The 14,114-nt window shown below is 36.7% G+C and overlaps 1 protein-coding gene across 2 annotated transcripts in view; it reads right to left on the bottom strand.

The window, feature by feature from the left end:
* Nucleotides 1-14,114, bottom strand: part of MIB1 (MIB E3 ubiquitin protein ligase 1) — a 116,598-nt gene that overhangs the window by 53,662 nt on the left and 48,822 nt on the right. For both annotated transcript variants that reach the window (XR_012325347.1, XM_033837613.2), the window contains exons 10-11: nt 11,769-11,876; nt 869-1,066 (exon numbers count right to left, since the gene is read on the bottom strand). Coding sequence is in view for 1 of the 2 variants with exons in the window: in XM_033837613.2 (XP_033693504.1) it covers nt 869-1,066; nt 11,769-11,876 (306 nt within the window). In the remaining variant the exon portion in view is untranslated. The remainder of the gene's footprint in view (nt 1-868; nt 1,067-11,768; nt 11,877-14,114) is intronic.

Genomic DNA, 14,114 nt, shown 5'->3' with positions numbered 1-14,114 from the left:
AACCTTCATCATTCTTCTCAATCACCCTTTCTACACCTACCAATCCCCACTCACTCTCAACAGATAAGTCTGCCTCCCATCCAAGACAAAAAAAGTTAGCAGGTATAAATTCCCACTCCTTCAACAGATTAACTCCCCTCAATTCCTCCCCCTATCCTCCAATCCAGCCATCCACTCAGAAGCTGTCGGTTCTCGACTCCATCAGTTCCAAAATGGATATACCTCAGAAATATCAGTCCGTAGTAACCATCTAGCTAAACAAAATCTCTGATTCTTTCAGTTCTTCTCAAACCCTCAGTCCCATTACTCTGGTTCTTCTGCTTCATTACTTCTCTGAGATCTATCCAATTTAATTCACCTGGTTGCCAAAACTTCAGATGGGAAGAATCATTCCTTAGGTGACTCTTCAAAAATTAGGTCCTACTACAAATCAATCCTAAAACCCTATATATTTTTTCCAAATCAGAAAATCTTCCAAGACTGGATTAATGACTAGACCCAGACTCTAAGATAAATTAAGCTACAATTAAAATACTTTTGATACCTCTGAAGTAACTATAATGAAATGGTGAAGCTCACTATCATGATCAATAAAGTTAAATCAAATCAACTCAGAGCCGATATTTTCACAAGTCCCCATCCCCAACTCCCCCAAACAAAATCGATTTACTGACACTTTCTTAAAAAAGGCTTTTCTAAGAAGGAATAACTGCCAATTTTATGACAGTCTACACCTTCAGTATCATTTACTATGATCGATCATACAAAAAAGAACTGAAAACAAAAGAATGCTTACCACAAAACCTAGTACTTCCATTTAATAGAATCCTAGCAATACCTGCAGAATATATTCCTTTAAAGGTTTTACCTGAAGACTGGGATGACAGCCAAAGTCCAATAAAGTCTTCACCACTTGAAGGTGACCTTTATTGACAGCAATATGAAGTGGTGTCTGCCGGCGCTTGTTTCGTGCATTCAGATCAGCGCTGCCTCGGTGCAGCACTTCTATAACAGCACCTTCATCTCCAAAAGCTGCATGGTGAACAGCTCTATCTCCATCTTTATCCTAAACAGCAGCATTTAAATCTGAGTCAGTGAATATTTTAGAAAGAAAAATAAAACTCGAAGCTATAATAATTCATTAAGAACCATATTAATGTGAGAAAAGGAAACAGAAAACAGAATGGAGCCAACAAAATAACTAGAAATTCGCTTGAATCGTGATTAACTCCAAAGATAAATGATGATCTGGATCATTATATCATGCACACATATACCAGACCAATAGTTATATCAGAAGTAGCTTGATTCTTCAGTACTCCTAATTTATCAGCCATGATGGTAAACCAACATTAGAAAATGTTAAATCACGACACAACTATATGAAGTTTTTTTCATTTAAAAAAATGTTACACAGATTTTTTAATAACATAAAAATTACGCTAGCGATTGAGTAATTAAAAAAAAAAAGAATGAATGCCAAACAGTATGATCTCAACTAGCTTTCTTTTTTTTTTTTTTTTTTTTTTTTTGCGGTACGTAGGCCTCTCACTGCTGTGGCCTTTCCCGTTGCGGAGCGCAGGCTCAGCAGCCATGGCCCACGGGCCCAGCCACTCCGCGGCACGTGGGATCCTCCCAGACCGGGGCACAAACCTGCATCCCCTGCATCGGCAGGCGGACTCTCAATCACTGCACCACCAGGGAAGCCCTGATCTCAACTAGCTTTAAGGGAGAGAAATATATCAACATGTTAACATTGGTTATCTCTGGCTGGTGAGCATACACTTTTCTGTATATTTAAGAACAGAAAAAAATTAAGTATTTCATTTAAAGATAAAAATGAAACATAAACAAGTACAATTCTATACATCCAAAATTCCAAAACTATTTCAGAGGAATCCAGTAGCAATGCCTCACCTTCTGCTGGCATATTTCTGAGGAGACGAGAGGTAGAAAAAGACCCAACTGCTTTAATTTTTTTCAAATGCAAGAAACTGCTTTAAAAAGAAAATGCTTGTACTACACCATAAAGATAATAAACACAGTCCATACCAAAAAGAGTCTCATTACCTTGCTAGATGCAGATGGAAAAGGATATTATAAGGGTATTGTCTTTATTCCATACACATCTCAAATTTTAACACCCAGATGTAAGCATACTCTCAGACTTTCTCCAACCCATGGTAGCCCCTGGTGGACTCTAGTTTTTGCAAGTGGTTTGAAACTCCACATGGCACTCGAGCTTATCTGAACTACTTTTCAAAGATAACACAGATAAATACCGCTGTGGTTAAATATATTTAAAACAAATAAACAAAACAGTTGCTGAATTCAAAACAGTTTATGGTCTTTGCATATTTTCTCAAACAGATACTAAAAGTAAAAAGTAGAAGTCCATGACGACTTGACAACCATTCTTGAAAAGGTAGGAATCCAAGACTCAGGAAGTACTTCTACCTTACTAACATTCCAGCTAAACAAGGTTAGGAGTTTTTGTTACCTCTTAACATTAAGCATAAAGGAACTGGCAAACTACCACAGGAAAGATTTAAGATTCAACTCTTGCTCCTCTGAGTAGCATTATATTTAAACATTCCAGAAAAACAAGCTTCTTACAAAAAAAAATATGTTTGTGTGTATGTATTGTTAACCTCTCTAGTAACACATTTCAGCATTCAGAATCTTAGATGTAAGATCTTCCTAACCTCCGATCTGGATTTCTTTTCTGTTATAATTTTTAAGCCTATCTAGTGGTACTCGTACCATTAAAAATGGGAATCCACTAACACTCACTGAATAAAAACAGGAACTATTTATGAAGTGTACCACATATTTATGATTGTTAGAAAACTGCTACCGAAACACTTTTTGTGCAGGTTCCGTCAACAATTTGTTTACATTAAAAAAAAAAACCTTAAAATCCAAATATATGTCAAAGGGAAATACACAAGGAAAGTTTAAAGATTTTGTAAAATACATATACACACTAGAAAACAACAATTCATTTCCAGATTTTTATTCTAAATTAGAAAATCTCAGTTGAACAAAGACCTTAACTTACAGGTTTTGTTGCTTTCTTCCGAATTTATCTTAAATATTCCAAAAAACCTCAAACATTGAGGTCATTATCCTGTCTTTGATACTGCCAACAAACGAGATGTTGAGGGACAACACAGTAGCTCACTCCCAAACGGTTACCTAAAAAGATCTGCAAAGGGGCCTCAAATTAAATCTTAAACTGATCTTGGTTCTTTCTATCCTCCTGCTCCTCTGTTTCCTCTCAGCCTCCAAAACCTCCTCTTGCTCCACTCTTCCCTTAGCTGATATATCCACAGACTGTACAGTCAACAAAATCAGGATCTGTAGGTCATGCTCACCTACTTCCTTTCCCTGAACCCCTAGGTCAAACACCAAATTCTATGGCTATCTATTCTCTCTTGTCCAATTCTACAGCTAATTAATTCAGACCTTCCTTCATTCTCATTCACTTGACCTACTGCCACAGCTCACCCAGCATTCTTACCCCAATCTATTCTTCACACAAGAAACAGAATTCTCTTTGTAAAACACAGAATTTATGTTTAAAACTCTTTAATGTAACTCCATTATATAAAGAACAAACCTCTTTTAAAGCCTACTTCTGTGGACCATTCCAGACTCATCTGCTGCCATGTTCCCTCATATATAAAACTAACTTACCAACTTACTTCACCCCATATGTTCATGTGCTGCTCTCAGACTTCAATGCTCTTATTCATTACATTTTGGTTTGAAAATACACATTCTTTAAAACTCAGCTCAGGTAACTCCTCTCCTATGAAACTTGCCCTGCCTCTCACAAAATTATTTTAACTCTTCTTCTGTCATATCACTTATCACACTACAGAATAATAATTTGTTTGCAAGTCTGTCATTTTTATTTGACTGTGAGCTTCGTGCGGGCTATGACTGCATCTTAATCATCTTTACTCCCAATACGTATCATAGTACCTACTACTAGTAAGAACCAAAATGGGTGTTGAATTGAATCCTTAATATGCCTTAATAACAATCATGCATTTTTTTCTCAATCATTTTTTTAATGATTTTTTATTGTGGTAAAATACAAATAACATACCTGTGTCTCTGCATCTAAAATGTCTCCTATAGACTGTGCACAGTTAGAATATTTTTTTTAATCCATTCTGCCGTCTCTGTCTTTTGGAGTTTAATCCATTTAAAGTAATTACTGAGAAGGAAAAACTTCCGTAACTTTGCTATTTGTTTTCCATATGCCATACAGCCTTTTTTCCCCCTCATTTCCTACATTACTGTCTCTTTTGTATTTAGTTGCTCTTTTGTAGTGAAATGTTTTAATTTCCTTCTCATTTCCTTTATGCTATAACTGTTTTCTTTGTGGTCATCACAGGGATTACATTTAACTTCCTAAAGTTATAACAATCTAATTTGAATTTATACCAGCTTAACTTCAACAACATACAAAAACTCTACTTGTTTACAGCTCCATCCCCACCCCTTTCAAGTTACTGATGTCACAAAATTACATCTTTGTACACGGTATGCCCCAAAACACAAGCTAATAACTGTTTTTTAAAAATCCATCAGTCTCTTAAATTATGTAGAAAATAAGATGTGGAGTTACACACTGTTGTTAAAATAATGCTTTCTTGTATAATTGCCCTTGTATTTGCCTTTACTGAGATTTTATTTCTTCATATGGCTCCGGGTTACTGTCTAATATCCTTTCATTTCAACCTGCAGAACCCTTTTGGGATTCTTACAAGGCAGGTCCAGTGGCAACAAACTCCCTCAGCTTTCGTCTGGGAATGTCTTAATTTCTCCCTCATTTTTGAAGTACAGTTTTGCTAGATATATGATTCTTGGTTGACAGGTTTTTTGGGGTTTGGTTTTTTTTTGGTTTTTTTGCCATACGCGGGCCTCTCACTATTGTGGCCTCTCCCACTGCGGAGCACAGGCTCCGGACGTGCAGGCCCAGCGGCCATTGCTCATGGGCCCAGCCGCTCCGTGGCATGTGGGATCCTCCCTGACCGGGGCACGAACCCGTGTCCCCTGCATCGGCAGGCGGACTCTCAACCACTGCGCCACCAGGGAAGCCCCTTTTTTTGTTTTTTGTTTCTGCCTTTTTAGCACTTCGAAGATATCAGCCCACTATCTTCTGGCCTCCAAAGTTTTTGATGAGAAATGTTGAAAATCTTAAAAGGATCTCTTATAAGTGACATGTCGCTTCTCTCTTGCTGCTTTCAAGATTCTCTCTTTGTCTTTTGAAAGTTTGATTATAATGTATCTCGATGTGGGGCTGAGTTCATCCTATTTGGAATTCATTCTGCTTTTTGGATGTTTATATCTTTCATCAAATCTGGGGAGTTTCTAGCCATTGTTTCTTCAAATAACCTCTCTGCCCCTTTCTCTCTTTCTGCCTTCTCTTTCTAGGATTCTCACAATGCGTATGGTGGTCCGCTTGATGATGCCCCACAGGTCCCTTAAGCTCTCTTCATTTTTCTTCAGCCTTTTTTCTTTCTGTTTCTCAGACTTGATAATTCCCATTGTCCTATCTTCCAGTTCACTGGTTCTTTCTTCTGCCTGGTTAAATCTCTCTTTGAATTCCCCTATGAATTTTTCATTTAAGTTCTTATACTTTTCAGCTTTGGAATTTGTTTTTAGTTTCTTTTTAGGTGATCTATGTCTTCATTGATATTTCCATTTTGTTCACACATCATTTTCTTGACTTTCTACACATCTTCATTTAGTTCTTTGAGAATCTTTAAGACAACTGTTTTAGAGTCATTGTCTAGTAGATTGCCATCTGGTTTTTCTCAGGTACATTTACTTGTTGGTTTATTTTTTTTTCCTTTGAATGGGCCATACTTTCCTATTTCGCTGTTTACCTTGTGATTTTTCTGTTGAAAACTGGACATTTGAATCTAATAATGCCATAAGTCTGGAAATCAGGAGCCTTCTCCTTCTGCAGGGTTTGTTTTTGGTTTTGGTTTTGGTTTGGTTTTGACTGTTTTAGCCTGTCTTCATGCTTACAGCCTGAGGTGTAAACTTAAGGTCTCCTTGGGTCTTTTCTGAGCCTGCACCTTTCCTCAGGTATGTGCAACGCCTTTCTAATTTCCATCATATATGCAGTTGCTTTTGAATGTCGTAGTCTTTAATGCCAGGCTCCCAAAAAGGAGAAAAAGAAAAATGGCAGGGGAAGCAGAAAAAAGCACAGACCATTAAATCCTCTGGAAGTAACTTCAGCCAATGAGGAAGGGTTTGCAACAATGGGAGGGTGCAACAATGGCTACCCACCTCTGTGCCTGCACCTCCATAATCAGAAGCAGCAATCAAGGATCAGAACACCTTGCAAGCTGATCTAAGAACACATACCTGGCTGCCTGTCACTGGGCTGGAGGGTGGGGTATGTGTAGCTCCTGCTGAGCTAAGAGCTGAAATTGACCAAAATTAACCCCCAAGCCTTCCCCTGGAAGTAGCAAGCCTTCAACAGAAGCCAGAGTTCTAAAATAGTTACATCAGAAAGATTCTGCCATTGCAGTTGTTGTCTAGATGGGGAGATGGATTCCTAGTACTTCCTACTCCACCACCACCCCAGAATCCTCTTGGTAACCATCATGACTTTTTTCTTTTTTTTGGCTGCACTGCGTCTTTGCTGCTGCGTGCAGGCTTTCTCTAGTTGCAGTGAGAGGGGGTTACTCTTCATTGCAGCGCGTGGGCTTCTCATTGCTGTGGCTTCTCTTGTTGCGGAGCACAGGCTCTAGGCACACAGGCTTCAGTAGTTGTGGCTCACAGGCTCAGGAGTTGTGGCTCGCAGGCTGAGTAGTTGTGGCACACGAGCTTAGTTTCTCCGCGGCATGTAGGATCTTCCCGGACAAGGGCTTGAACCTATGTCCCCTGCATTGGCAGGCAGATTCTTAACCACTGCACCACCAGGGAAGTCCCCATGATTTTTGCCATCAATGAAATTAAATATTTCCTGAACTCACTGATATTTTCAGTAAATTAGGTCAACTATTATATTATTAGGTCAATATTTTATTATTCTCAAATATAATATTATACTTCATCTTACTTTCCTTAAACCTTGTTCAGTTAATCAAGATGCTGGTATTGTGATCATATTAAAACCTTTAGATTGTCTGGAAATGGTGTATTCTGGTTTGTTCGTTCATTCATTTATTCATTCCTTCAATGAGTATTTACTAGGTGTCTACTATGAGCTCAATACTGTTCTGGACACTGGAGAACAACAATGGGCAAGATAAAGTTCACCCTCATGGAGTTTACATTCTAGTGGGGGAGACAGAATATTATAAATGAAATAAGTAAATAAAATGTAAATGTTAGGTAGTAGAAAGTGCCAAGGAGAAAAAACAGCAGGGAAAAAAGATTAGATAAGACAGCCAAGGGATGGCCCCTCCCAAGGAAGGTTTGAGTAAATACCTGAAAGAAGTGAAAGAGAAGGCCATGAAGATAGCTGGGAGAAGAGAAGTGTGAGGAGACAAGCACAGTGGCAGCAGGAAAGATGAAAACTGTTTACATTCTGGATATATTTTAAAGAGCCAACAGAATTTAGTGATAGACCACATGAGGAATATGGGGAAAATAAAGAGGAATCAACGAATGACGATTCTTAAGACCCAACCTGCACAACTAAATTTACTGATAAGGGAGAACTATAAAACTATGATATGTCCCCTTTGAAAACCTGACCTTTTTTATTTGGGCAATCTTAGATTGCAGTCTGCCTTCCTGTAAAAGGCACCTTAACGACTGTTTTCTGTGTCTTATAAATCAAATCTTTCTCTTGACATCCCATGTTTTTAATAGTGCCAGTATTTCGGGGGGGGGGCATGTAGGGAGGTGGGAAAGCCTCTGGTCACAACCTGAATTAACATGGATCCCCAGGAACCACATATACCAATTCCTAGAGCCATTCTGGATGTTATTATTCTGAGTTCTGACTTGTTTTTAAGGAAAGAAGTTCCTTAAACTGACCAGTCTTAAAGTCCACTTGCCCGTTCCTTTTCAGATTACAGTTAAATAAAAAGTTTATACAGTTTTGTTTTCATTAACTAGATAAGCAGAATCAGACAGAATTAGCATCTGGGTTTTTTTTGAGAAACTCTGCTAACTCCCACTAGTTGGAAAGAAATCTTTAATAAGAACAGGGACTTCCCTGGTGGCACAGTGGTTAAGAATCCACGTGCCAACGCAGGGGACATGGGTTCAAGCCCTGGTCCGGGAAGATCCTACATGCTGCGGAGCAACTAAGTCCATGCGCCACAAATACTGAGCCTGCGCTCTAGAGCCTGCAAGCCACAACTACTGAAGCCCGTGTGCCTAGAGCCTGTGTTCTGCAACAAGAGAATCCATCGCAATGAGAAGCCCACGCACTGCAACGAAGAGTAGCTCCCGCTCACTGCAACTAGAGAAAGCCCATGCGCAGCAACGAAGACCCAACGCAGCCAAAAATGAAACAAATAAATTAATTTTAAAAAAAAAGAACACAGGTAATAATCACACTTTAAATTCCCATTGTGTTCTACATTATAAATGGTATCTTAATTATTTCCCTTACTCTATTCCCCAACCCTTTCAGTTATTTTCGTAGATGAGGAAACTGAAGCTTATACCAATTAAACTTTTTGCCCAATATCATTTTAGAAAGCAACAATACCATTACAACTTGGGTTTTCTGACAATGTCGAGTACTGTTCCCTACTATTAATATTCTCCATTAAAAGAATTTTCATTAACCTTAAATAATGAAACCACCTAAAGTTTACTGATATCTTCAGTATATATTTGTACTATATTTGAAAAACTTACTGTAAAGAACACACGTTTTAAAGGTGGGCTTCCTTTCCATTAAAATAAATCCTCCACACCTTTACCTATTATATTGATCAGTAGGGGGGAAAAAAAACAACAACTGAGTCCCTGGAGGATCAAACATTAGCTCACCCATATCAACATACCTAAGATCTCACAGTCCTCAGTGCCTTTGACTACACATTAAGAAGGAAACAGAATGTAATCCTACTGTACTCAGTAGGTCATACATAGAGACAACCAACTTTCCAAAATAGCTCTGAGTTTTCCCTAAGAAAAAGAAATAGGGAAAAAATGTAACCTTATCACATATTTGAAAGGTATAATATATAGCAAATAATTTAGCTTACTAACAGCTTAAATCAACTAAAATCTGTAATAGTCATCTATATTAGGGGCCAGCAAACTTTTCTGTGAAGGGCCAGAAAGTAAATATTTTAGGTTTTACAGGTTGTATGATCTCTTATCACAACTACACAACTACTCAATTCTGCAGCTGTAGCACAAAAGCAGCCATACACAATAAAATTAAGTAATGCGTGTGTTGTGTTCCAATAATACTTTAAAATACAAATGAAGGGCTGGACTTGGCCTGCGGGCTATAGTTTGCAACCTGTCATCTATACTATCTTGAGCTCACTTCCTGATGGAGATGAAAAAAATTAATACAGATACAGAATGAGATAACTAGACAACAAAATATATTATTCTCTTTATTCTTCAGCTAACCTCGAAACTTTTAATAAAATTAGATTTTTAAAAACTCATTGTTAAATTATTGTGCCTACATGTGCTAAAGGTACAATAAAGTTTTTAGAAAAGAGTACTTATCTTCTAGGATACATACTAAAATATTTACAGATTAAATAATATGATATCTGGATCTGCTTCAAAGTAAGTCAGTGGAGGAAATGGGAGGCAAGAGGGTACAGATAAGACAAAATTGACCAGGAAAAATAACTGAAGTAGAATAATGGGTACACAGGATTCATTATACTATTCTATTTCTATACATGTTTAAAATTTCCAATAATAAAAAAATTAATAGCAACCAATCAACTTACAAACAAGCTAGTGCATGATGAATCACAATTTTAAGTGCATTCGTAAAATTAGCTATTTTCTCCAACTTTTAAACCAGGATTTCCCAACCTCAGCACTACCGACATTTTGGACCAGATAACTCTTTGTTGTGAGAGCTGTCCTGTACACTGCAGGGTATTTAGTAGCATCCTTAGTTTCTACCCATTAGATGCCAGTAATACTCCCCTGCTCCCCAGCAACCAGTTGTGACAATCAAAAATGTCTCCACAAAATGCCCCCATGGGACAAAAATGTGCCCCAATTAAGAATCACTGTTTTAAACAAACTATATTGCTGTTTATGACAGACAATGTTAATTCTCACATTCTAGAAAAATGAAACTTTGATAAATTTTTGTTTTACGCTTAGGCAATGAATTATATTTATATTTCAATCCAATTTTTAAATGTAGTTTTTCCTCTACCAGTTGGGACACTGTGTTATTAATTTAACCTGATGTGTAAATATTCCTTTTTCACACTATTTCTACAAATTACATCTGCCTACAATGGTTTTTGAAACAGAAAATGCACAGAATGGAAATCCAAAGGAGGAGGTATGGTACAAGTCCACCTGTACCTTACTGCTTTAGTAAGAGATGTGGTTTCCAAAGTGAAAGATAAATTATTTACAAACACCTAGCCTACTGAGCTTCACTCCAACTCCAAGCTTATGTGTACAGTAATAACTAACCATTTGCTTTGTATTTGAGTTCAATTAAGGAAAAAAAAAAAAACCTACTCTTGAGAAATAGTGCTAACTTCGTTCCCCACCCCACAGCTACATCCCTATTCTACACAACGTCTCATATAGTTTACAAACGTATAATATACTAATTTAAAATTCAAGCTCTAGGCAAAAGAAAAATTCCAACATCAAAGATGACTTATTTACACCTACAAAACCAATGGCTCTTTAGTAGCTGTCCAACAACTCAAGATATATACAACTGGGGGAAAAAAGCAAAAATAATGTCTAAGACTTCTCTTTTGAAATATATGTCATTAAAATTTTATAATTAGTAAAAACAGACTGGTCAACAAATTTAGCCCTCAGAAAATTCAAATCCATATTAAATAGCTTCCTCAGATGAGAGTGTCATTTGGACAAAATTGCAACCTTTTGCCTAGTTAAACTTTGATAGAATTTGGCTTATTCCTAAAAAATCTTATATTAGACTAAAACAAATGTAATTCTAATATACTCTTTAAGTGATGAGGTTATAGTTAGCTACAACAAAGGGAGCCATCCCTCATACCAGCCATACAATGAAATTCCAATGATAGTAAAAATCATTTATTTCTCCTTTAATAAGAATATACTCTAAATTAAGCACATATACACACATAGAGCGATAAACATGCATTATAAAAATCTTCAAAAACCCATATAAAGATCAGGAAACAAAAAGACTAAACAAATTCTAGTTTACTTTTTCCCTCAGGAGACAAACAACAACAACAACAAAAGGCCTCCGAGTGTCACATATCAGGAAAAATCTTGCCGCACATGATTTATATTCCTATTCCCTCAATTTCCCCAGCATGACTCATGGGTAAATCCAACTGGGCTCCCAACAACATGGTGCTTCTACCATAGCAAAGGGAAACTCAACTATCTTCACTTAGGGTTATGCCTAGAATATTGAGCCATCACAGAAAAATACGAAATGCTTCAAGCTGTCTTTTGTCAAATTTTTCTTTTCAATCAGAAGAGGCTTAGGTTAATATTAAATTTCAAAACGAAAAAAATCCATCTCATGATAAGAAGTACCATTTCTAGGACATTAATTTTTACTTAAAATATTCTTTAAGCTTAGTTTTAATTACCTCTGCTTCTACATCCACATTTTGCTTCAAAAGTAACTTCAAAATGTCAACATGTCCATTCTGACTAGCAGCTTGCATGGCTGTGTGACCAGCACACTGTCCATTCACCTAAATAAAAAAAGAAAGGATGAAGGAATGTCACAAATCAGAAAGAGCCAATATATACATACAGTGTACGTTTAAAGCCAGCAAATTATATGATTCTATGAAAACAATTTAGGTTGGTGTTCTATATATCCTAGCACAGATCACCAGAAACTGGTTTCTCTAATTTAGGGAGGGATACAGGAACTTGGAAATTTCCATTGTTCAAAGAGTTATGAAAACTTTTAGGCAGTCTGCAAAGGTGAAAATAGAAAAGAAGGAGAGGAAGAAGGGACGAAGGGAAGTAAGTTACATTCGTTTTGCATGTATATATCTACTTGAATTATTAAATCTCAGAGTCTGTTTCAGTGAAGAAAAAGCAATGAGGTGAATGGAAAAACCTTTAGAAAAGATACTGTCTGCTACAGTATAAAGAAATTCAATTCAGCCAATATAGCCAAATGCTAATGGTAGTTTGACAAATGTAAACTACCATGAAGCATACATAAATGAGTTACCAGGGTAGCTATACACAACTGTTCTAATATAAAGCAGTAATTTTCAACCAACCTTTTCTTCACTTCAGATGTTGTGTAAATGCATTACTTATTCATGGATACACCCAAGTCTAAGTGTAATTCCTTAATCCCACTACATTCACTCCCATCCATAAAACCTTTTATAAAAAATGGCCAAGAACACCAATTACTAATATAAGAAAAGGGGGATATCATTACAGATACCATGGACATTAGAAGAATAATATGGAATATTCTGGAAACTGCCCACAAATTTGATAGGCTAGATGAAATGGACCAATTTCTTGAAAGACACAATCTGCCAAAACTCACACAAGAAGAAACAGACCACGTGAAAGGCCTCTGTCCAATAAAGAAACTGAATCAATAATTAATTAATTTCAAAAACCAAAAGCACCAGGCCCATATGGGTTTACCAGTGAATTCTACCAAACATTTAAGGAAGAATTATACCAATTCTCTACGATCTCTTTCAGAGGCTAGAAGCTGAAGGAAAACTTCCTAAGTCATTCTATGAGGGCAGATTACCCTAATACGAAAACTGGACAAAGACACTACAAGAAAGGAAAACTACAGACCAATATCTCTCATGAACACAGATACAAAAATCCTCAACAAAATGTTAGCAAATCAAATCCCAAAAAGTACATAAAGAATTATACACCACAACCAAGTAGAATTTATCCCAGGTATGGAAGGCTGGTTCAACATTCAAAACTCAATTAACGTAATCCATCACATGAACAGAGTTAAGAAGAAAAATCACATGATTGTATCAATAGATGCAGAAAAAGCGTGTGAAAAAATCCAACACCCGTCATAAAAACTCTCAGTAAACAAGGAATAAAGGGGAACTTTCTCAATTTGAAAAAGACTGGGTACAAAAAAATTACAGCTAGCATCATATTTAATGGTGAGAAACTCCCAACTTTCCTATTAAAATTGGGTACAAGGCAAGCAGGTCCACTCCCACCACTCCTTTTCAACATCATACTAGAAATCCTTGCTAATACAGTAAGGCAAGAAAAGAAAATAAAAGGTATACAGATTGAGAAGGAAGACAGGAAACTGTCCTTGTCCACAGATGACATGATCATCTATGTAGAAAATCTGAAAGAGACCAAAAACCTCCTGGAACTAATAAGCAATTATAGCTAGGCTGCAGGATACAAGGTTAATACACAAGTGTCAATTGCATTCCTATATACTAACAAACAAGTAGAATATGAAACTGAAAACATAGTATCACAGCACAGCAAAGGAAATCATCAACAAAATGAAAAGGCAACCTGCTGAATAGGAGAAAATATGCGCAAATCATATACCTGATAAGTTAATATCCAAAATACATAAAGAACCCATACAACTCAAAAGCAAGAAAAACAATTTGATTAAAGAATGAGCAGAGGATCTGAATGGACATTTTTCCAACGAAAACATACAGATGGCCAACAGGTACATAGAAAGATGCTCAACATTACTAATAATCAAGGAAATGTATAAAAAAACCACAATACCATCACATTACCATTACACCCCCCAAAATCAAACACTAAAGTATAAATCTAACAAAATATGTATAAGATCTACATGAGGAGAACTACAAAACTCTGATGAATGAAATCAAGGAACTAAATAAATGGAGTATACTCCATGTTCATGGATAGAAAGACTAACAGTTCTTCCCAACTTGACCCATAAATTCAATGCAATCCCTATCAAA

This window comes from Tursiops truncatus, chromosome 13, assembly GCF_011762595.2.
Source record: "Tursiops truncatus isolate mTurTru1 chromosome 13, mTurTru1.mat.Y, whole genome shotgun sequence".
Classification (NCBI taxonomy): domain Eukaryota; kingdom Metazoa; phylum Chordata; class Mammalia; order Artiodactyla; family Delphinidae; genus Tursiops; species Tursiops truncatus.
Note: the sequence above shows the minus strand (reverse complement) of the source record. Positions and strands in the feature narration are given on the sequence as shown.